Source organism: Candoia aspera, chromosome 16 (assembly GCF_035149785.1).
Source record: "Candoia aspera isolate rCanAsp1 chromosome 16, rCanAsp1.hap2, whole genome shotgun sequence".
Taxonomy (NCBI): domain Eukaryota; kingdom Metazoa; phylum Chordata; class Lepidosauria; order Squamata; family Boidae; genus Candoia; species Candoia aspera.
Genome location: NC_086168.1, coordinates 1,264,164 through 1,288,660, shown reverse-complemented (window position 1 = coordinate 1,288,660; position 24,497 = coordinate 1,264,164). Strand labels below are relative to the sequence as shown.

Here is a 24,497-nt window from a genome sequence, read left to right as displayed (position 1 = left end):
GGACGAGGAGCGTGAGAAGCGGTATGCCAAAGGATTGTGCCTGAGATGCGGTAAGGAGGGGCATCGAGTGGCAGCATGCCCGAAGGCAAAGGTGGAGGAACGGCCCGGAAAACCGCCGGCGAAGTCCCCTGCGTTGCCGAGGAAACAGAAAGCTGCGGTGGCTGAGACCGAGGGAGACGATGTGATGTTCTACGAAATTGAAGGGGAGACCGAAATCCCGCAACCGGCGGGAAACGCCAGCCACCTGCTCTAAAGGGCGCCGCTGGGCAGGTGGTAGAAGACGGGCGCGAGCCTCCGGCGGTGAGTGGCACTTACCGCATACTCATGGTGAAATTGAAATTGGGTTCACAAGTCAAGACGGTGGAAGTATGGGCCATGATTGATTCGGGGTGTTCCCGGTGTCTGATGCACCCCGACGTGGTGGCGGCTTTGGAGCTCCCCACTTTTCCCCTACAAAGACCCATCGCATTTACTCAATTGGATGGGTCCATGGCAGGGGGCAAACCGGTCACCCATTTTACAGGGCGGGTAGCCTTGCAACTGGGCAGTCACCAGGAAGGGTTGTCTTTTGTCGTGGCTCCCGTAGGGGGCCCATTGGTGGTGTTGGGGGTACCATGGTTGGTGCAGCAAAACCCCCAAATAAACTGGGTCTACCGGACCATCACATTTAGGGATGGGTTTTATCAAGCGGCAGAGGGGAAGGGTGCCCCAGAGGAGATGGTGGGGGTTGCGGCAGCTGCGACTCCGCCTTACCCGGCCTCTCCTCTGGAGGGCTTGCCGGCCGAGTACAGGATGTTTGCTGATGTATTCGGTGAAAAGGAAGCTGACCAGTTGCCCCCCCATCGAAAGACGGACTGTGCCATAGAACTGTTGCCCAACACTCAATTGCCTAAACCTAAAATTTATTCCATGACGCAAAAGGAACTGACTTTGTTGAGGGAATTTGTGGACAAAAATTTGGCGCGCGGCTTCATTGAGCCGGCGAATTCACCCGTGGGGGCGCCGGTTCTTTTCCGCCCAAAAAAGGATGGGACATTGAGACTTTGTACGGATTTCCGCGGATTAAATGCCGTCTCAATTTCCAACAAATATCCCTTGCCATTGATAAAGGACATGTTGTCACATCTGGCCAAAGGCAAGATCTTCTCTAAACTGGATTTAAGAGAAGCCTACTATCGTGTACGAATCAAGGAGGGTGATGAGTGGAAAACTGCATTCAATTGCCCGTTGGGAGCCTTCCAGTATAAGGTGTTGCCGTTTGGGTTGGCTGGGGCCCCTGGGGTATTTATGCAATTAATCAATGAAGTTTTGCATGAACATCTGTTTAAAGGTGTACTGGTGTATTTGGATGATGTATTGATTTATACGGAAACCATGAAAGAGCATGTAGCTCTGGTAAAGAAAGTCTTGTGTAAACTCAGATCTGCGGAATTGTATGCAAAGCTATCCAAATGTGCCTTTCATCAGACCCAAATTGACTACTTGGGGTATAGAATTTCTGATAAAGGTATAGAAATGGACCCTGCCAAGGTGCAGGCTATCATGGACTGGGAGAGTCCCCGTACCCGCAGGCAACTTCAAAGTTTCTTGGGGTTCAGCAACTATTACAGATTATTCATAAGGGGGTTCGCTGAGATTGCCTTGCCCCTAACGGACCTGCTTCGAACGAAAGGGGTGGGAGATACTAGACGAGTCAAGAATCCCGGAGCGTTGTTGAGGTGGACGCCTGCTTGTCAAACGGCGTTTGAGCGGCTGAAAGCAGCTTTCGTCAAAGAGCCCATTTTACAACACCCTGATCCCTCAAAGCCTTTTGTTGTACAGGCTGATGCCTCCGATTATTCTATTGGCGCATTGTTGATGCAAAAAGACGAGGCAGGATGCCTCAAGCCCTGTGCATATTTATCCCGCAAGTTCTCCGAAACTGAGAGGCGTTGGCATGTTTGGGAAAAGGAGGCATTTGCAGTGAAAGCTGCATTAGAAGCTTGGCGGCATCTGTTGGAAGGGGCTAATCACCCCTTTGAGGTATGGACTGATCATAAAAACTTGGAGGCACTTAGTACCCCTCGAAAACTGAGCCCTAAACAGGTTCGTTGGGCTCAATTTTTCAATCGATTCAATTTTCAGTTCAAGTTTATTCCAGGGAAAAAGAACTTCTTGGCTGATGCCTTGTCAAGGCAACCTCAAGACTCTGGGGCGGCGCCAGATGTGGTGAGCACCCTATGGTCGGCGCCCCAATTGGGCATGCAAGCTGTGACGCGTAGCCAAACGCGCGCGCAACAACCGCCTACCACAAGCGCTGCTCAGCCAAGCACTTTGTCAATTCCCTCCCAATTGCAACAAAAGTTTTTAAAAGAATTAAAAACGGATACTTGGTTGCTTGCGAATAAAGACAATGTTACTTTTGACAGAGGCTTCGCTTGGAAGTCCGACCGCCTCTACGTTCCTGAAAGCCTCCGAAAAGACGTGTTAACACGTTCACACGATGACAAACTCGCAGGTCACTTCGGGTTTGTAAAAACATTGCACCTCGTTCGGAGGCAATTCTGGTGGCCCACATTACGTAAAGATGTCAAAGACTACATTGCTTCCTGCACGGTTTGTGCAATGTCCAAGCGCAAGGTGGGCAAGCCCCAGGGGCTGTTGCAGCCAGTAGCAGCCCCCTCTTCCCCTTGGGAAGAAATCTCCATGGATTTTATTGTAGAGCTACCACCCAGCCAACGCAAAACGGTCATTTGGGTGGTCAAAGATTATTTCTCCAAACAAGCCCACTTTATTCCCTGCGTGTCCATTCCGTCAGCGCGTCAATTAGCCCGCCTATTCCTTGTACACGTGTACAGGCTACACGGATGTCCCTCCCGCTTGATTTCAGACAGGGGTACACAATTTACCTCTCAATTTTGGCGGGCGTTTCTCAAGCTGTTAGGCACGAAGCAAGCCCTCTCCACGGCTTGGCATCCTCAAACGGACGGGGCCACTGAGGCGGTTAACTCCACTCTAGAGCAGTACCTGCGCGCTTTTGTGAATTATCAGCAGGACAATTGGGTAGACCTTCTACCATTTGCTGAAGTGGCTTACAACAATGCAGTGCATCAAAGCACTGGACAGACCCCGTTTCGGGTGGCTCTGGGTAAAGACTTTGTTCCTATCACTGATCTCCCACAACCTCCTGCAGGTGCGGTCAATACAGATGATTGGTCAACACAACTGGCTGACTCTTGGCCAATGATTCAAAATGCATTGGCTGATGCTCAAGCGGATTATAAATTGTATGCTGATCGAAAGCGGGCCCCCCAACCTGCATTCCAAGTTGGGGACTCAGTGTACCTTTCTACCAAGTTTATCAAGTCATCACAACCTTCAAAGAAACTTGCACCTAAGTTTGTGGGTCCTTTCCCAATTGTCGCTCAGATCAACCCTGTGACTTTTAAACTTGATTTGCCTCATAACCTGAAACGCTTACACCCTGTTTTTCATTGCAGCTTACTCAAACCGACTATTCCTTCTGATCGCTGGCATCGGCAACCTCCACCTCCCACCCCCATCATGATTGATGGTCAGCAACACTTTGAAGTTAAAGAAATTTTGGACTCTAGACGCCTTCGCAATACTTTGCAATATTTAGTTCGTTGGAAGCATTTCCCTCATCCTGAGTGGGTCGCCGCATCAGATGTGGCTTCCCCGGTTCTAGTGGCCCGTTTCCACTCCGCTTATCCCTCGAAACCAGGTCCCTAGGGGTATTTTTGGAGGGCGGTATGTCATGTGCGCCGTTTCAATGTATTTGATGCATCGTAACGTTTCGCATGTCATTAATTGGATGCGTGTTTCATTTGTCTAGGGAGGATGGGAACGCTTATATTTTGGCTTTGCTTTGGAATGTGTTTGTGTTATCTACTGCGCTCAAGGTTACTTTCCCAGGCTAGCAACTCTGACGATTGCTAGCACCTGTGCCGGACGGGGCTGTTATGAGGGAGGCGGGATACGTTTGAAGCAAGGGTTTAAGTTTGTATTTGGCGCGCTTTTGCTCATTCTCAGCTTTCTCTGTATTTGCTTTTAGTACTCTAATAAATCAGATTTCATTTAGCATCCTCTTGTGAGTCTGAGTATTTGGGGCTGGGGCAATCATTACACATAGGCACGGAAGTGAACCAGCCTATAACTGTTTATGAGGATAATCAAGCTTGCATTGCTATAGCAAAATCTGAAGCCTGAAAAAATAGGACAAAACATATCGATATTAGATATCAATATATCAAAGATATGTTAAGCAAAGGAGAAATAATGTTAAAATATTGTGAATCAAAAGACATGATTGCTGATATTTTAACTAAACCTCTTGCTGCACCAAGACACAAAGAGTTAACAAAGCAAATTGGTTTGCATCTTATTCTCTAGTATAAAAAGGTGAGCGTTAATATGTTTTCTACTACAGATTAAGGTTACTATGGTAACTAATCATTTTGGCCAGGTGAAGAGGTTGAATTTAATTGTCCCCTTTTCGCATGTTAATGGTTGCATTGCCTAAGGGAGGAACTTGCCTGAACTTGTTTTAGTTTCAGTTTCCCTTCTGTGTAGGCTTGCAGAGAATATGCAGCTGAGAGAAATCTCTCCTCTCAGCAAACAGCCTTTAAATATGTTTTGCCTTCTGTAAATAAAATTATTTTTATAGAAATGCCTGGTGTGTGACTTTTCTGATCTCTCCTGGGCCAAATGCTTTCTAGCACTCTGCCAACAGTATTTCTCTTTCAATTTTACTAATTATTGATAAATTTGCATCCAGGTATGCATTAGAACATGCAAATGTCTGCAAATCTGATGTCTGCAATGTCTGCAAGTCTGCAAAGCTGTCCTTTTCTTTGTGATGTGTTCCAAGCTAGAGACCAAGATGCTGCATGGGCATTTCAGAAAGGGCACTGAAACATTACTAAAATATCCTCTCTTTTTCCCTGTCTCTAAATGTACAGATGCATACAGTCTCCAAATGCAAACCTTGATTTGTAATGCGTTTTCCAATGGAGAGTCTCACAATCTGCCATACAGGTAAGTCCTCGTTTAACAACCCTAATTGGGACCGGCATATCTGTTGCTAAGCAAAATATCACGTAACCGCCCTGCTTAGTGATGGCAGTCCCAGTTGTGGCCATTAAGTGAATCATCCACGGTCGTTAAACGAGACATCATGTGACTACAACTTGTGACCTCCTGCTGGCTTCCTCATTGACTCTGCTTGTCAGAAGCCAGCTGGGAAGGTCGCAAGTGGTGATCACATGACTGCAGGATGCTGCAACCGTCATAAATGCACGACAGTTGCCAAGCACCCAAATCGCAATCATGTGACCACAGGGATGCTGCAACAGTTGTAAATGCAAGGACCAGTCATAAATCACTTTTTTCAGCACTGTTGTAATTTTGGACAGTTGCCAAACAAATGGTCATTAAGCAAGGACTACCCGTACTGGAATTTGCAAAGGGTCAAACTCCTCCTGTCCAGGCTGTATTTGTGCCAACTTTACACAAGAAATGGTGACTGGTGTCCTTAAAAACCGGAACTTCTCTCATTCTTTCTTCTCTCCCCTCTCTCCCCCTGCTCCAAAAAGCATTTGTGCATTTTAAAGGCCGTGAAATGCCTTGTAATCATGCACTGCCAATCTGAGGCAATTTCCACACGAGTGATTTATAGTCTCGTATAGCCTCATGTGGCAAGAGAAAGTCTGCCTTCATTCCTGATATGCAGTATAGCTATGGCTATGGCTGCATGAGACTGCAAGGCACTATCATTCACTAGTGCAGAAACAGCCAGAATGACTGAATATACAGGTAGTCCTCACTGAACTACTCTAATTGGGACCAGAATTTCCACTGCTAAGCGATGTGGTTCTTAGGCAAAACGGAAAGTGACCATGCCACTTAGCAACGGCAGTTTCAGTAGTCCTGGCTGTGGTCGTTAGGCAAGGACCTCATGTTTCTCCTGCCCTGCCATGCTCACCTCCGCTTCAACTCTCCCCCCTTCCTATTTCCCTCCATCTCTGCCCTTTTGGCTGCCCTGCACTCTGCCCTGCACCCCCACCCCCTTGCACTTTGCCACCCTGCTGCCCCCTGCCGACCTTTGCCGCATCTTCTTCCACTGCTGGTGAGGTGTGTCCGGCCTGGTCCTTTGTGAGGGAGCTGCTAGCCAGGCCTCAGCGGCAGCCTCAGCAGCAACAGGAGGAAGAAGGCAGTGAAGGTCAGCTGGGGGGTGGCAGAGCGCAAGATGGCAGGGGTGCAGGGCAGAGCGCAAGGCAGCCAAAACGGCAGAAATGGGGGGAGGGAGGTGGGGGGGGAGGTGAAGCACCCCTGCAGGCGGGCTGCCAAGCGCCCAAATTTTGATCACATGACAAACGAGGACTCCCTGTACTTTCATTCTCTGGCAAGCCCCATGCAATTAGCTGGTTCCATTTCTTGGCATAGAGGTGGTGAAAACAAGCACCTTGACTATGATCTCCAGAAGGAAAAAACAGAAAAGGAAGTAGAATTAAAGAGGCACATGACAGTGTTGTAGAACAGCCAAATCTGGGAAAGCCTTGTGGTGAAGCAGCTCTCTTCACACCCCTTAGTTCTGGTGCTCCTGGACCCCTGTTATGGCACTTTCCTTCCCAGGTGACTGACACCCCTTGAAGGGGGAGATATATTTCTTGTGGTCTTTTAGTAAATACATTTTCTGGGACAAGGGCAGGTTCTTTCCTCAAAACACGCCTTGTCTGCATAGCTCCACACCTCATCTGCTTGGGTGGGAATGGCAGAGATGAGACGGATGGGAGGTGGGATTCCATGCCCCATCAGTCCACAGGCAAAGAAGCCCACCTGGCTGGAGAGCCATCCTGGCATGGCAGAGACCAAAATGAATTTGAATTTAATTTAAGTTACATTTCATTCAAGTTAAATACGATTTCTTTTACATTAAACACTGCAATTTACGACAACTTTGGCAGGTCCTGGGAGACTTTCTGGGCCACCTTGCAACTCAGCTTATCCATCTTTAAAAAAGCCTTTTAAAGCTTTGGGAAGGCACCATCCTTGATCCTCCCAGGCCCAAGCTATTTTCTCACCCCAAATGTCCAAGAGCTACCGTTATTATTGTTTCCGGTGACTGCAGAGGCTTTCTGAACAAAGGACAAGGCAACGTATATAAACTCTGTGTTTCAACACAGATCCTTCCTCACACTTTGCTCAGAAAGATTTGGAAAAGTTCAGAAAGACCTGGTTTAGCCACAGCTACAAGTTGCATCAAGAAAACAGAACCAACACTGAAGGTACATTCCAGCAACAGTATATTGGGGACAATTTACCAGAGACTATTCTGTCCAGCTGGTAAAACCACGGGAGAAGGGGAACACCCTTTTAAACAGTCCACAGTCCAGCAACCAAGATTTGAAGCTTTTGCTGGAAAATGTCTAACGTGTCAGATTGCTTCATGCATTACGGTTGGGGGTGGGGAGAACTATATCACCATATTCATCAAATCCTGGCAGATTATATCCCAAATGCCAAGGATAACGATATGTCCAGTTGCCAGAATCTAATTAATTTGGGGAGTGTGGGTGGAGAGATGATATTTCATAAGAATCTGTGCAATGGAAGCAATTAGACAATGAATTCCTTGATCACAAATATTATCCTTCTGATCTCTCTGGACTGGAGGCTATTAAAAACAAATCACATGGATATAAAAATATACTCATGAATCCACAAATCATCCTTTTTTGTTATGGTTTGATGATATCAAACCCAACCTTTTAAAGTCAGTGGAGAAAGCAAAGAGCACAGCCCTCCATTTTAGTGTTGCTGCTCACGTGTCTTTTTTGGAAGCTGGTGCTTTGAAAAAGTTCAAGCATTAAATTAATGAAGAGCAAAGTGGTTTGAGCCACCCTAGTAGATTTATTTAGGACAACACTCTGGCTTTGATCTTTTCAGTTTTAATTAGCCAGTATATATTCAATTCTCTTGAACTTTCAAACATATTTTTTAATGGTTCTCATCACCATAATGTTCAAGTGAAACAGATTAATCAAAACCAACAAATGTACCCCTTTTGTGGCTACAGGTAGTCCTCGACTTACGACTGTTCGTTTAGTGACTGTTCGAAGTTGCAATGGCGCCAAAAAAAGTGATTTATGACCAGTCCTTGCACTTATGACCATTGTAGCATCCCTGCAGTCATGTGATCAAAATTCAGGTGCTTGGCAAAAGGCATATATTTACAATTGTTGCAGCATCCTGGGGTCATTGCCACTTGTGACCTTCTCAGCTGGCTTCCAACAAGCAAGGTCAATGGGGGAAGCTGGATTCATTTAACAACCACATGATTCACTTAAACGCTGAGGTGATTTGCTTAATGTCCACAGTAAAAAAAGGTCATGAAATTGGGAGTGGCTCACTTAATGACCACCTCACTTAGTGATGAGTGGTGTGTCTCAAATTCTGCAGCCTAGCAAATAAATCCCCCAAATTTAGTAGCAATGAAAATATTTGACTTAAACATTTGACACCTTAAATGTCAGCACTACCAATAAATCAGCTGAAGCCATAATCAATCAACAGAGTCCTGAAATCTATTAAAACTTCTAGCATTTCATTCCATGCCCCCAACTCTGGGCTTAAGTTCAAATTTTGTTACAACAGTTCACCCCCACCCACCCCAAAAAAACCCCTCTCTCTAGAGCAAGTTCACATACCAGATTTTACAACTCAGTTTTGCGACTGCAATTCAGTTCCTCTGTTTCTATAAATCGAATGAATGAATGAATAAGTACATAAATACATAGATTTGTATTCCAGAGCCACAACGCCAAGTTACCTTTTCCAAAAGCTGCCGTAGCTGCTTTGTTCTGGCATCCCGTGAGCACATCGTCTGTTGAGGCGCCACCACTGTGCATATGCATCGTCCTTCACTATCCTGAGCAGAACTGTACACCTGCCAGCTTTCCTCGGGGTTGGTGGGTAACACCTGGTTTGACACACAAGAGAGGGAGCATAAGGCTGGTGCTGTTCGAAATTTTTACATTCATTATCTCAGAAAAACCCACCCTGCAAGGCAGGCCATGGCTAGCATGCTGAGAATGGGTGCCCTGAGTTAATCTGCATGAAAAATAAGATTCCAAACAGGCTGTCCCAGTTTACAATTCAGATTCTTAGCTCCATTGTGCCACCAGTTCAGAGCACAAGAAGGGCGCCCTCACTTTCTAACACAGTTTCCACAGATGTGACCTGCCCCTGAGATCTTTGTTCCAAGCTGAGCCTTCCTCCATGGGCCTTGCCCTGGCTCAGTGCAGGTGGTGGTGAAGGACCAGGTGGGAACCCAGGGACACAAGCAGCAACCTCTGAATAGAAGGGCCCATCCCTTGGCAGTGAGCTTTCCCTGGCACCCATGGCAGCTGGCCTTGCTTCCTTTCTGGCACCATCAAGCCCTCGCAACTCCTGCTTCGAGTCACACTGCAAAGAGCTGCATGGACAACCCAGGGCCGTGGCCACCAAAAACCATCTGTGTTCTCGAGCTGCCAGCTTGCAAATGCCCATTGCCTTACTGCTCTGGATTCTCTTCTCAGCTTCTCCTGGCATCTGTTTGACTTCACAGCCTCCACGCTTGAGAAAATTCCTCCCATCGCAGGCTAAATCATAGCAGCTAAAGAAGAGCTCTGACTCTGAAAGCAAAAGGGCTCCAATGAGGCTGAGGGGCATCTGGCCTTCTGCATTTGCATTCCCCTCTGAAGACTTAACCCATTCTGTGCTCTGCTTCTCCCTCTTGCCTGCATAGAAAACGTGCTGAAGAAGGAAGTAGGGATAGTTCTCATTCTGTCCCATAAGATCCCACAGGGGATCTGTGACATACATTCTCTCTTTGCAGGGACCAGAGCCCATGTGCACCCAACATGTGAATTCATCACTGCTTGTATGGGAAAAGTTTTGACCGATTTGATTTCCCCACAATTACAGCAAGAAAGATGTACTGTTCCTCCCCATGCAAAAACCTTGCTGGCTGGCAGAATCTGACAAGGACAAAGCTGAAACAGCTCCTGGCTACAGATGGGCAAAAGTCAATAAAAGTGGTTCTGCTCAGAAAGAGTCCTATTCCGGCCATGGAGGCAGGACGCAGGGCCATTCATCACCTCCACTTTCAAGACCCCTCTTAAGGGAATCTGGGCAATCCCAGTCCTCCATCCATCTGCAAATTGCTGCAGGACTATGTAAAATGTCAGTAAAACAGCTTGGAGGTTGCTCAGGTTTTCCAAGCACTTTGTGTTACAAAGAATGGCTCCAGGGTCTATTTTTGATAACCTCATAAATAATTAACTGCTTTAAAAGCATCTTTATAGCTAGTCTGTTCCCAGGAAGAGGAGAAAGAGGAGGAGAGGCAGGACAGCAAGGCACAAATGAAAATGTTTCCTTTGGTTGAGAGGTTTCAGGGGTGGGTTTCCCGCTCCTCCCTGGAGCACACAGCACAATCCTGTTCCACAGCCTCTTTGGCTTCCTACCTTCCCAGACAAAGACTGTTTTTAGATTAGGAAGCATGGGTAGCCAGGAAGGCTCCCGACAGATGGAAAGGAGTGCCCCGAAAACAACCCCAGCAGGATTCCTTCGCTCCTTCAGACAACAGAAGCTCAACACTACCGAGGAAAATGCATTTTTATGGGGGAAGGAAACTTCTAGAAACTGAAAGGCCAATTTGGGGCCAGTATTCACTTTAGTCCTTTTAGGATTCAACTTAGAGAGTTCCAGTCACAGCTCTTGGTAAAATTCTCCCGATACCGGGGGTGTCCTCTCAAGGCCCCCTTACATGCAGACAAAATGAGTTGGCTTCCAAAATTTCCAGGGTCTTCCTCAGGCAAAATGTTAGGAGGAGAACACTTTCGGGGAGAGGCCATCTTGATGATGTGACCCCAAAAGAGACTTTCAGATGTAAACAAAATAATGGGACAAAGGAATGCATTGTGAGGAGTTCTTTAATTTGGAGGATGTAAAAATCTGGTAAAGTAACTGTTGGAGGAGGTCATCCCAGAGAGAGCAGGATTTGGTCCCAGCTTGGCCCAATACACCTGTCAATCACAGTTGAATGTTGGGTATCAGAAACACACGGCTGCAAGAGGAATGAGCTAATGGGGTGCCCTTGCAGACAATCCCAGCTCTCTCTCGCCTCAGAATCTGATGCCGAAACATCTGCTTCCAAAGATCACGGGCCTTCCTCCCTTTGATAATGTCCTGCTCAGTGACAGAGCTAAGATGGGAATAAATCAACCCAATTTGCTTGTATATTTGCTTAATTGGTTCTCTGGCTCCCCACTAGACTGAGGTAAATTCTGCCTCCTCACCTGATCTTATTCAGCAACTCTGACTGGATCTGGAAGTATTCTTCTGACTCCTCTTCAGATTCTTCAGCCTACCCTGCCTCACAAGGCTGCTTGTAAGGATAAAGCTGGTTAACTCAGCGATGTGGTTTCTGAACTTCCTAATTCTGGGCCCAATCAAATGCCTTGGTCTGGCCAGAAGGCTGTAAATACTTGGAAATATTGCTGTTATCTTGATACGATCCAGCTCAAATAACCTCTTGCTCCTTCTGCCGGGCAGTCTTAGACAAACCAAGCCTGGTGGGCTGCTGGTATGAGAGGAGAGCAGGATGGCAACAGGTCACGGTGAGATGGTGGCAGACCTCCTCCCAAGGGAACTGACCCGTGTCCAGGTGGATCTAAGCAGAACTGATGAAAGACAAGACTGGCAAGGCAAGATAAGCAGCGTGATGGTTAGGGAGCCCTGGCTATCATGAGCAAGTTTAAGACTCCAGGATGAGACCAATGAATCTTGAAAGGGTTGTCAGAGGGATGTCATCTGAGGGAAATCATGGTGCCAGAGAATGGAGAGGGGCAAATGTTGGTCTTATCTTCAAATTAGGGGAAAAAAGAGGAGCTGGGTAACTACATACTGGTCAGCATGCAACCAATATCAGGCAAAACTTTGGAAAAGGTTATTAAATTGTACTTTTTCCCCCTGAGCACTTAGAAAAGAATGTGCTGCTTGGCAGGAGCCAGCATGGATTTATTAGGAATAAATTATTCCAAGCCAACCTGACTTCAGCAAAACATTTGACAAAGTGGCCCATGAGGTTCCATCGGAGAAGAGGGCAAAATGTGGGCTGGATGATGCTGTCATCAGATGGACACAGAGCAGGTTGGACAATTGTACCCAGCAAGAGTAGGCCAAAGGCTCAGCATCCAGTGAGAGGGCAGTGCAGAGTGGGAACTGCAGGGCTCTGTCACAGGGACAGGGCTGTTCAGCACATTCATATTTATACATGACTTGGAAGATTGGTTTAGAAAACATGATTATCCAATTTACAAATGACACAAATATAGGAGGGATACAAACACCTGAGAGTTAGGGATCAACATTCAGACAGATCTTGACAAGCTGGCATCTTGGACAAAAACCAGCATGATGAGTTTCAACAGGGACAAATGGCTGGAAAAAACAAAGGCACGGGGGCAGGACTTGGGTCCGGGAGATGGTGGACTCCCCTGGCTGGAGGGAGAGATGCCGTCTCTCAGGAAGGCCGCAGTGGTGGGTTCCTGCCCTGGGCAGGAGGTTGGACTGGATGGTCTCCAAGATCTCTCCCAACCTTGCCATTCTGTGATTCCATGAGACCCTCCAGATGATGCAGTCGTGAGATACACGGGGAGAACTTCAGGTACAGACACGACTGTCAGAGCACATGATACGAGTGTGCTTTTTCTCTTAAGCTCAGCCAACTATGAAAAACGCCCACACCGTGTTTATGTGGGGGGTGGAGACTTTCCATCTGTGGCCCCAAATGCCAGCACTCCAGCAGCACTTCCAAGAGCAACTCCCCCCTGGAACCAATCCCTGGGAGGGGCGGGACAACAAGGGCTGGGGCAAGATTGGGGCTCGGTTTGTGTTAGGGCAAATCGACCACCGAGGTGAGGCATTCCCTTTGCACAGGGCTGTTTACTATGCAGTGACCTTCTGAGTACACGAGAACTTTCACCCCTTCCGTTGTCATTTAAGAAACAGCTGTTTCCTGTTATCACCACCGCTGTGGACCTTACTCCGAACCTCTTGCTGTTGTGGCCAATGCTGCTCTTATTCCAGTGAAAGGTGAGATTCCCCAAAGTCTGGATTATTTTAGAAAAACTGGGTCAGCAGGAGAGGAGTGGAGCAAGCTCCTGAATGATGCAAATCTCTTCTTCTTTGGGAAGGGATCGGTCAGAGGGGAGTTTGTCTGCTCCTGCCATCACGTGGCTCAGCCAAGGAAAATGTTTCCCTTCCGATAGTGGTTTGCAAGGTCTTTGGTGCAGGGAAAGCCAATCTGCCAGCAATCTGGGATGTTGCTGGGTGCCCGCCTCGTCAATCCCACCTGTGCCCATGCTGGACATTCAGCTGGAGCATGCCTGGGCAGGCAGACTGTGGCTTGTGCCCTGCAGGAACCTTGACCTGCTGCCCACGGGGGTCCCCCTTTCTCCAAGGGCAATGTTCCATGGGGGGAACTGGCAGTCTTTCCAAGGGGAACCATTCACAGCCCCCTTGAATCTACTTTGGATCCTAAACTGAATTCAAGGGAAGTGCAAATAGGACAGAAGAGGCAGTGAGGAGGCTGAAGCATGACCCAGCCTCTTAAGTACCAGCAATTCCATGAGAGCAAGTTGGTCTAGTGGTTAAGGCATCAGGCTAGAAACCAGGAATGGTGAGTTCTAGTTCCACCTTAAGCACAAAGCTGGCTGGGTGACCCTGGGCTAGTCCCTCTCTCTCAGCCCTGGGAAGAAGCAGGCAAGGGCAAACCACTTCTAAAATATTGCCAAGAAAACTGCAGGGACTAGTCCAGGCAGTTGCCAAACAGCTGACTTGAAGGCCCCCCCCAAATTCCAGAGGGCCCCTTTCACCATCAAAGAACACAGAGCTATGACCATGTTTCCACTCAGAAAGGAATCAGTTGGTGCTTTCCTTCCTGTGCTTTGATCTCTGCAGCACTATGACCTCAAGTGTTGTGCAATTAAAGAAATCCAAATAAACCGGAAAGCTAGGGCTTTATGTTCATGAGCATGGCTCCCAGGCATACGGCTCATAGGCAAGAGGAAGACTGTGGAAGGATTCAGCCATTTGCAACACCCATCCTGGCCTGAACACCCAGCCCAGGTTCCTGCTGGCCAGGGGGTAACCCTCTGCTCCCCTCTCCTCTGCAGCTCTACAGGTGACAGAGCATAGCGCAAGGAGGCCAAAGTATTCCGAACATGTGACCAAGGACCAGCTTCTGTTAGTGCGGAGAGGAGTCCTGGGCTTCCTCCTTTTAGCACCTCTCCCATTCCCCACTCATGCTTTCTGTCCACCCAAAACCTCTCTTTCCCATTTGCCTAAAACCACCAAACAAACTCAAACTCCCTTTCGTCTCTTCATTTGGAAGAAGAAAAATAAAAACAAAGTACAATCTGAATATAAATGGTTAAAAAGTATCATTTTTTTCTAAATCAGCAGGTGTGGAAGGAGCTTCACAAGGAGTGAAGCATATCTGAATCTAAACCACATAGCTGGAAAAGGGAACAGACCTGTCTCTACCCAAACCCAGGGCCACAACTAGGGTCTGTGTCACCGGAGGCCAACATGGATTCCGTGCCCATTTTGGCGCCTCCCCAGCGCTTATTTTGGCGCCCCCCCAGCGCAGTGCCCAGGGCACATGCCCCAGTTGCCCCTCCCCTTGTTGCGGCCCTGCCCAAACCAGCCCTTTCTTTGAAATCCTCCAAAGAGCCCTTGGAGGAATTAGATAAATAAAATCTACTTAAGCAAGCAATGATAAACACAGCACAGAAGTTTCTTTGGGTGGAGAGGACTTGACCTTAGCAGAAAGGTGGAAGAAAATAGGGGTGCCATGTCCCCTTCCACACCTCTAGTTTTCCCTGACATCTTCGGTAAAAGGTCCCTTAGTTTTGTCCAAATATTTTTGCATCCTGTCCCCCCCTTTTTTTTCTTTAATCACCCCTAAACACTTTGATGCAGGAGCTTTGATTTCTTCTCCATTCCCAGCTGGCCTCAAGATGGGCAGATACACAAACACACACCCGGTGGTCTGATTTGCCATCCCCAGTCCAGCTAGCATGCACATCTCCATCTCACCCCCTCTCCTCACAACCCCCTTAGGGTCACCTCCACCTTCGTTCCTGCACAAGGGGCCTCTCCTTTGGAAGTCGAAAATTAACCCCGGGAGGCGTTCTTCTACTCCCCCCCCGCCCGCTTTTCTCCTTTCCGAAGGGAGGGGAAAGGTGCGCGTTTCACACATTTCTTCACCCGCTCCTGCGGACTTTCCCCACGATCAATTCTCCCCACTGTCGGTGGAAATTCACCTCTGAATTGGGAAGACTTGAGACTACCGTCGGTGGGCGACAGAATGGAAGACGAGAAGGGCCGGAGAGGGGCCCGAGCTTTGGGAAAAGGGGCCGCTGCCCCTGCAGCCCTCCCCGACCCCCAAGCCTCAGGGTTCCTTGCTGCCGTTTCTTGGGCTGCGCTAAAACTTTGCGGGCGAGGGGGGAAGGCGGGCACTGCCCCATCAGGCTCCCAGCACAGCAGCCCACCTTCCTCCCCACAATTTGGGGCGTCGCCGCCACACCAATTCAGCGATCCCAAGGCGCCGCTTCTCCCTCCCGCCGGCTCCCCTTTCCCCCGCTTACGCCCAACCGGCGTCTCCCGCGCAACTCCGCAACGCCCGGTCCCCACGCGCTCCCTTTTAGATGCCCGGGAGGACCTCTCCGGACTGGCCTCCCGCTCCGCCAAGGCGCTCGCACGGGTCCGCCTGCCCCGCTCGCTGGAGCGGCGCCTTGGCGCGTCTGCCTGGCCCAAGCCACGCTCGGCGTTACGGTCCTCGCCGCCCAGGCGGCCTTGACAGATAGCTGCGGAGGCCCAGCCCGCGATCCCTCGCCGTCCCCGCCCGCCGCTCCCCCTTCCACCCGGCTCCGGGCGGCGATTTGCCCGCAGGCTCCCCCGCGGCCGCGCTCCACCTGCGGGCGGCGGTCTCGACCCCCGGCCAGCGCGGAGGGGCGCGTAACTCACGCCGGTGCTGCGGTCCAAGGTGCCCCCCGAGGCGGCGCTCAGCTTGGTGGTGTTGAGCCCTACGAGCGAGGGCAGCGTCTGCGACATCCAGTTGGTGATCATGGCCATCGTGCTCAGCACCACGCCGATCTTCAGCAGCGGCACCGACATGGTCCCGGCAGGGCGCGCCCGCCCCTTCCTCGCCGCCGCTGGGGCGCTCCGGCGGCCGCCGCCTTCATTCCCAGCCGGGCTGCCTGCGTCCCGCGGGGCCGGGCGCTGCGCCCGGCCGACCGCCCTGAGCGCCACTCCGCCGCTCCCGGCCCATGGCCTCCTGGTCGCCTCTCCGGGGCCGCCGCGAGAGAGCTGCCCGCGCCTCCCCGCCTCCGGTCCGGCCCGTCGCGAGCGGCCCTGAAGCTCCTCGGGCTCAGAGCGTTGCGCCGAGCGAATAGGCGGCTCTGGCAGCCGGCGGCTCCGCGCCCGCTCCGCCCCGAATCCCCGCCGACCCGCCGGCAGCGCGCGCGGGACTGAGAGGCGGAGCTCAGCCGGTGCGGCCAGCCAGCGCAGCAGCTGATGTCAGGTCAGCCGGGGCCGCCGCCGCCGCCGCCGCCGCCGCCCTCCGGGTGTTGCGCTTCTCTCTGCTGCCCTCTGGCGGGCGCGGCTGGGTCGGGAGGGGGCCCGTCGCTGGGCGCGAGCGAGCAAGCCCAGCGTTTCAGTACCATTACAGCCGGGGGACCCCTTTGCACGCCCGCTGCCCGTCGCGCTGGCCTTCGCCTACCTCAGGCCCGAGAAGGCCCCGAGCTTCGCCCTGACCCGGCCTCCGGTCCCGCCCCACAATTCTCCAAGCGCCGCTCTGCCCGCCTGTGCCGTCCCCGCGTTTCACCGGCCCGCTGCGCCCAAGGGCCGGCCGGGAGGGGCACAGCGCGCCTTCAGAAAAAAGCCCGAAGCCCGAGCCACCACAGACAACCCCGGTCCCAGTCCGGGCTCTGCCCCCCTGCAACCTTCTGCCTCCGGGCCCTCTCTTACCCCTCAGCCTCCCTCACAGTCGGGGGCTCCGGGGAAGAGAGGGGGTCTCCTCCCAAAGGGCGAATGTCCAACGCCAAGCATCAGGCGTGCCGGCCAGTGGCTGGATCCTGCTTGTAGCACAGACAGCTGTGCAAAGCCAGTCATTGTGGCTGGTAACCCAGAACTTCCTGCAATGAGTGAACAGTTGTGGCTCATTTAGCCAACCCATTTGCCTGATGAGTGAACTCAGCCATTGTTCTTCGTGATTGATGTTCATTGCCTTGGAACTGGCCCCCAGAAATGATCACAGCCATTTGTCTTCCAGGGCTCAGTCTGAGGGTGCCTCACCAGGTTCCCCTGATGTTTGGACGTTCAGGCAAAGAGGCTAAATTTCAGGCCAACTGTCACTGCAGCCCTGACGTTTGGATGTGGAGAAAGGGTCCCCTTCCACCCTTCTGCCTATTCCCCATTATTCCAAGAGCCAAAGAAACAAGCCACAAGCCACCTGCAGGTCTTGGGAACAATCCCTGTTGACATCAATGTCATCAATGCCTGAAAATCTGAACAACAACTGAATTACTCTCAACCCAGCAGTTGTCAAGGACACAAGATTCTGAATTTCACGAAAGAACGAAGTGCTTTTTCATTTTATAGAAGATTGGTCATGGAAAACAGTTTCCTCCCACCCCTAAAATTCCAGTTAATTGTTCAGCTGATCTTGGCAGATGGAAACATCCCCTGTGCTTCATGTTAAAGGTCCAGTGGCTAAATTCACACATGTTTGCTTTTAACTTTGATGATGATGGTTTTTGTGGCTCAGAGATTCTGTGCAACCCATTTGGTTTGATGTATTCTGCAAGCCAACCATGTTATTTAATTCTGTAACCAATATAAACATGTTTTGTGAAGAGTTCTCCTGGCAGACCAGCTGCTGTAAGGACAGGGGCTGACTCCTGTGTTTCACAAAGGTTTTGCTGGGCTTTGGTGCCATCTTCTAGTCAGGACTGGCACTGCAGGCTCACAGCTGTGAGGAGAGGAAAGTCACTCTGCCTCAACAGTCAAAGTGCACAGCGGGGAAGGGGGTGGAAGGCAAGCCCTGTGAGGAGCCGTCAAAGGATGTGGGAATGTTTAGCCTGCAGACAAGATGACTGAGGGGAGATCTGGTTGCAGTCTTCTAATACTGTATGTGAAGGTGTCATGCAGAAGGAGTGGAGCCACTTTCCCTTGCCCCAGGGGGTAGGGCCAGATCCAAGGGGTTGAGAGTGGAGGAGGCGGTTTAGCTAGACATCACACGGAGCTTCCTGATGGCACAAACTCTCAGCCAGTGGAACAGGCTATCACATGAAGTGGTGAATTCTTCCCTGGGGTCTTTGAGCAGAGGTTGGAGGGTCATTGGTCAGAGATGGTGTTGTGGATTATGCACTGAGCAGGGGGTTGGAGAAAATGACCTCTGTGGTCATTCCAACAACGTATTGATGAATTCATGGCACTCTTTTAGGGCATAGAATCCCACTAGTCTGCCCTGGAAGCAGCAGAGCACCTATTCCCGGCTTCTCTGGCTATGGGTACTTTTGGAGTGGTGGAAGCCCTTTGTGGTGTTCTCACAATCCCAAGCAATTGCTCCTTTTGTGGCTGAGGATACTAATGAGCCCCCCCCCACTGATAAATCTCAGGAAAAGAACAGGGACACCACTGTGTGTGCTATCAAGAAGCAGCTAAAGGCTTGTTGGGTCTCCATGTGGAGAAGTCTCTGCTTCAGTTTCCAAAGGATGTGGACTCTTTAATCTCACATTCACAGGGCTGTGGCCATATTCACCCAGTAGGAAAGCTTGGTGATTGTTTTTACATCTTTGTGCCAATCCAGACTCCTGGGTTAGATAATAATTCAGAATTTTGACCCAGAAATTCAATAGCCAGGTTAAATGTGTGGTGCGAACTCAGCTACTCTGGGCTACCGTAGGCTTCTCTCTTTGGACCCTCCCCACTTAGTTGGAAGAGATACCATCAGCCACTAACTCTTCCGCTTGTTCTACTGGGTCTCTTAGAAAGATCTGTCTATTTGCTTAGGGCCTTGTTACAGGCTCTGTTTCTTTCTTGCATTATAGTACATGTTGGCTGGGTTCACACCACATCCTTGACTTTAATCCTGGGTTAGTGAAACATAATTGCTATGCTCATATAACACACCATACCCAGACGATCTTTTGGCTTAAGGTAATGGTTGGATTCATACAACCTGCTCAAACCAGGGCTGGGTTCCCACAACAGGAGAGCCACAAAATACTCATCCCATTTGAGTCTTGTCTAACTTGTTATGCGAAGATAGCACTGCATGTCTGGCTGAGTGGTGGGTTCTCTCATTCATCTGAGGATTGAAATTACGGGGACCTGAGAGGTGGGAAGATGGCCCCCAATATCCCAGGCATGGCACTTTTTTTATTCAAAGAAACTTTTTTATTCAAAGGACTAGAAAGTGCAAAGGACACTTAGGTGGCTGCCAAGAAAACTGTAGGCATTTTCAAAGTCACAGGAGTCAAGGGACTTTACCTTTCCATCCACAAAATCCTGGAAGAAAACCAGAATGCCCAACAGAAAAAAAATAGAGACCCCCCCAATCACTTAGGTCAGCTATTAGAATCTACTTTGTTGATATAATTGGGAAGCAATCAAGTGATTTTCCTTTTCAACTCATCTGTTGATTTATATCCTTCAGGAGCTCAAGGTGCTCAGTGCTTTGCCTTCTGTCTGGATTCCTCCAACCACCATCTTGTGAGGTGTGTTGAGCAGAGAGTGTATGGCAGGCCTGAGGCACACAGGGAGCATTCGTGGCCGGGGGAGGACTTGAATCCTCGTCCTAATCCCCTCCCTTCCCTGCTGATGTCCTCTTCTGTTCACACACCTGCTCCCCAAGATGGGAGCATGGCTGGCCGGCCAGGAAGGATAGAAGCCCAGTTACGCTACTGAGAGGGAGCAGAGGAACTGGAGCCCCCATGTCTCGGTCTGAGCAGAAGCGTGCCAGACACTGTCTCTCTGGCAGTTTGAGTCAGGTACTTCCTCTGGGACCCCGGGACTAGTTCAGAAGAAAAGCAACAGAAAGAAGGAAAAAAGGGAGGCCTAGCGCCAAGCAGATTCGAGAAAGGGGCTATCCCTGCTCAGTGTTCCTGATTAGCATGGGAGGCAGCTCTGGGCAGCTCTGCCCTTTGCCTCAAAGGATCGCCAGGGCTGCTGGCTTCCTGGATTTCTTGCAAAACTTCCTGGGCCACCGCATGGCTCAGAACCGCCTTCTCACTTGGCAGATTTCTCAGCTCTGTGTGGGCAATGTTTTCTCAGAACAGCCGGTCCTGAATCCATGATGGATCGAGCCACAGGTGGCTGCATCCATGTGGGCTGCACAATGGCGGCCACACAAGAAAGCAGAGCCGATGACACTGTCTCTCTCTCTCTTTTTTGGGAAATGACAATTTATTATAAATGGGAACAGGTGGCTCTCTGTTAGGCGTTTGAAGTGCAATTAGAATATGCCTGCTTTAGTCAGATTTGCAAACACAGAGTCAGCAGACAGCCTGTCCCCATTACCTGCTAGCAAATGCAGTGTGTTTCTTGCTCTGTTTTTCCTGACTCCCCATCAGGGAATTTATCTGGGAGATAAATTGGACCCACAGCTTTCAAACTCCTTTGGGAACTGGCTTTGGGGGGTGGAAGGGGGTCTTTGCTGTGGTGCTGCAGCAGCTCTGGCTTCAAGGGCAGGTTTAGGGGACCAATGACTCCCCCCCTGTCCCCCTTCATACTTTTGTCGGGTGGCACCTCTTTGTCTTTTTCTTTCCTTTTTCTTATGTTTTGGTCTGAGCACAAACCATCCTAAAATAGCTATTCCTGTGTGCAGAATTGTTTATGGAAGTTTTAGCTAAAACAGGCATTATATTTCTTTGAGACTTAACAAGCTGACTTCACTGGTTCTTTCTTTGGTGGGTGGGGGGGATGTCTACTTCCATCATCCGGCAATTTGCCCCAAATCTCAGTGGTATTGCCAGGAGTGTGGAGGGGGGTTCCAACAGTTAAAAATAACACGGGGTCCTGTGGGCACTTGTGATCAAGGTTCTAGGTTGTTCCTGCTATGTTGAACTACTTTTATTCTTGCACTGTTTTTCTAAATCTTTCCCCATATGTGACCCTCCTTAATGTTAAGCCGAGTACGAGTTTTTCTCTTGTAATTCTGAGATTCAGGATCCATTTTTCTTTGGGTGGAAATGGAGCCCTGGGATGTTTCCTGCTTTCAAAGGTCAGAGCGCCCTGGGATTCTGGCGGCCTCAGAAAGAGGCAGTTGCTGGAGACAAACTGATGGGCAGAAGTGAAGGAGGCAAAACATTTGCTGTTCTTCCACCTTAATTTTTTTAAAAATTATGTTCTTGGAAAAGTCTCTCCTCTTGTAAGCAAAGGAAGTGTTTGGAGGTGAGGATTTTCAGCACCTGAAAGAACCCAATGAACTGGATATCAGGCTTTTTTTCATTCCAATATCTGCTCTCTTTTTCTGTCCTCAGGAGGTGAAATTAAATTATCTTGTGCTGTAGTTGGCAATAGAGTTGGCACCTTCCTTAATGCTCACTAGGCCACCTGTCTTACCTGACTTTAATTCATTCATAAATTAATTTAACTTACATAAATTAATTTAATTTAAAAAATAAATTTAGAGCTGGCATGTTGCAAACAAAATGCCATCCTGCAGCACCCTTTTTATTTCCAAGGATGCTTCTTGCCTCCCCATGGGCTCCAGAGGAAACGAGGGGGGAAGGCCCAGGCTTGCAAGTGTTTCCCTCTGAAAAACAGGGAAGAGAAACTAGGAAGGAAGAGGAGCAACAGGGACCAATTGCACTGGGACAGCCCAGAGAATGGATCCCAGGAACAGCTGTGCCCACAGTTGCAGCTACAGTATATTGTGAGTGTGCTCATGACACGTTTTCAAACTTTTAAATGGAACCACCCAAAAATCTTGCTTTCCCAGAACTGGGAATCTTCATTGTTGGCATCTTGCCTTCCCAGAGAATCCATCCTGATATCTCAGCTACATTCCAATATTGGGGCCCTCTGAAGGACCCCATGTACCCCCCACTCTGTCACCCAGTCCCTCTGTCACTCTGACTTTCTGGCGGGGAAGAGTTCTGCAACTTGCTGGTTCTGACTCCAGAAACAGCAGGGCGACGGAAAGGGGTAGCTGCGCAAAAGGGATGGGAAATGCAGCGGTCAGCGGGTCGCACATTTGAACATGATGCCGACCCTTCCTTTTGTATGGAAAGGGACTCCAAGGATGCTTTCCATCCTCAGCTGAGCATGCGAGGGGAGGCTTCCCACTCCTGTCTTGCAACATCCCCTTCAGCTACCAAGGCACTTCCTCTTCCCTTTTTAATTGGGCCAGATGCCTACTAGCCTCACATTGCTTTTCACAAGGGTGCTAAGCCTGATTCCTGAGACAGAGAGCTCCTGCAGAAAATGACCCAAGGCTGAAAATTGCCCCTCTCTCTCATTTTCTTTTTAATTCCGAAAACTGATGTTAGTGAAATGTGACATGATCATACCCATCATCCAATGAGGCAGATGGGTCTGGCTCTGGACCAAGAGCAGCCCTGGTGTCTTTTGCTCTCCCCCTCAGCATCCTCACTCCTGCTCATCAGGGCAGCTAGAAAACTCACAGGGAATCCCGGGGGGCAGGTGACTTTTGGGAGCATCAGCAAGAGGACAGGGAAGCTGCCCCATGTCTTGGAGACACAAACCCTGTGCAAGGCAATCCATATGCACCTTGCTGGTGGGCTGACCAATTACTGCCAAGGGGTGCTACTGACACTTCAAAGCCTTTATAGCATCCACATCAAGAAGAAAATGAAAAGTCACCTCTTTCCTTTCCTCCATGCCCTGGCAAGGCTGGGGAGCCTCCAAAGTCCTGAGCTGGGTTTCCTTTGTGGGGGGCGGGGGGAATGACCCGTGACCTTCCAGATGCTATTGAATCACACCCCCAAGCAGCTGCAGCCAGAAAAGGCAGGGTATGGTTCTGGGAGTTGTAGTTGGAATATTAGGAAGGCTGCAGGGACACAGTTCTTGCACACCTATAGGTGATAAAGATACTTAGTGCTCGTCAGCATATAAGCTAGATTTGCACAAGATCTTAGGCTGGGATGAAATGGTTCAGAGTATTGTGGGAACCAAGCACTGTGGGCCAGAATGTCCATTAAGCTAGAATGTGGCTTGGATCAAGAATGTGATGCGAGTGTGAGCTTAGCATTTGTGCAAATCAAATTGTGTCCTCCTTATAATTTCTTCATAACAGTCTTTGCTGTGGACTCACTTGGAATACTAAGAACTGCTTGCATTGCCTAATTCAGAAGGAATATTGTCAGGCGAGGTACTGCTGCAGTGTCACTCTTCCAGCTTTTTAACTGGGAAGTGGGGAGGAATTTCTAAGGAAGGAACTGACATTGGAATACCAGCCTGCATGTCATGAGGCTTTGTGGAGAGTCCCCTCTCCAATCATTTGGGGCTAGAGAGCCTCTTTGCCATTCTAGGAGCAGGCTGTGAGCACCTGCATTAATGCTGACAGCCGTCGACCGTCTCCTCTGACAACTCAGGATGTTCCTTTTCATTCCCAAATTACCTTTGAGCATTTAGGGGATGGTTAGACTGCAATCACCCACCGCGTTTATTTGGAGATTATCGTTTGGATTGGTTTTTATAAGAACGTTGCCAAGTTGGCAGATTTCCTCACAAGTTAAGTAAAAAGAGTTTTAAAGTAACCAGAGCCAGTTTGCTGTAGCAGCTAAAGCGCTGGGCTCCTCACCAGGAGACGGTGAGTTCGAGTCCTGCCTTAGGCATGGAAACCGGCCGGCTGATTGTTCCCTCTGCCTCAGCCCAACCCACCTCATAGGGCTGTGTCAGGGAAAATAGTTGCTGGGAGCATTAGATATCTACACTGCCTTGAACTGACAAAAAATAAAGGCAGAATAAAGTAATTAAACAAACAAAACAATTCTTAAAAATCATGCAAGTAAAAGCAGAGTTTGCACCCTGACGCATCTGGACTTGGAAGCTAAGCAGGGCTAATACTTCAATGGAAGGCCAAACAAGCAATATTTTGTAGGTGAGACTTGAAAATAAAAAATAAAAAAAATCCCAGAAGAATTTTGGGTGAATCACTCCCTTAATGCTGCCTGATCCTGCCCATCTCAGAATAAGCTTCACCGAAGGAAATCCCATTTCCTTTTTATTTTTAAATCCTAATCTGTTTTGTTGTGTGGCCCAATTTTGTAGATTTGTAAGAAGATATTTAATTTTTAAAATAAAATTATCTCTTTTTCTTCTCTTCCTAATGTACTACTATGCAGGTTATTCTGGCTTTAAAATCTTTTGGTTTCTAGCAATGATATTCCAGCCGAGAGCCTTTCGCAATCGATTGGTTT

The 24,497-nt window shown here is 49.3% G+C and overlaps 1 protein-coding gene and 1 long non-coding RNA gene across 5 annotated transcripts in view; one reads left to right on the top strand and one right to left on the bottom strand.

The window, feature by feature from the left end:
* LOC134506237 (uncharacterized) overlaps positions 1–9,968 on the top strand; it is a 34,847-nt gene extending 24,879 nt beyond the window's left edge. Inside the window, exons 4-5 of one of the 2 annotated variants that reach the window (XR_010068787.1) lie at positions 8,812–8,969; positions 9,878–9,968. This is a non-coding gene — a long non-coding RNA (uncharacterized LOC134506237). Of the gene's footprint in view, positions 1–8,811; positions 8,970–9,877 lie in introns of those variants that run through there. The other variant, XR_010068788.1, reaches the window with a different exon arrangement.
* OLFM1 (olfactomedin 1) overlaps positions 1–24,497 on the bottom strand; it is a 61,398-nt gene that overhangs the window by 25,410 nt on the left and 11,491 nt on the right. Inside the window, exons 1-2 of one of the 3 annotated variants that reach the window (XM_063316333.1) lie at positions 16,075–16,549; positions 8,831–8,980 (exon numbers count right to left, since the gene is read on the bottom strand). In XM_063316333.1, coding sequence (XP_063172403.1) covers positions 8,831–8,980; positions 16,075–16,224 — 300 coding nt within the window. In that variant the 5' untranslated portion in view covers positions 16,225–16,549. Of the gene's footprint in view, positions 1–8,830; positions 8,981–9,557; positions 9,885–16,074; positions 16,550–24,497 lie in introns of those variants that run through there. The other 2 variants (XM_063316334.1, XM_063316335.1) reach the window with 2 other exon arrangements.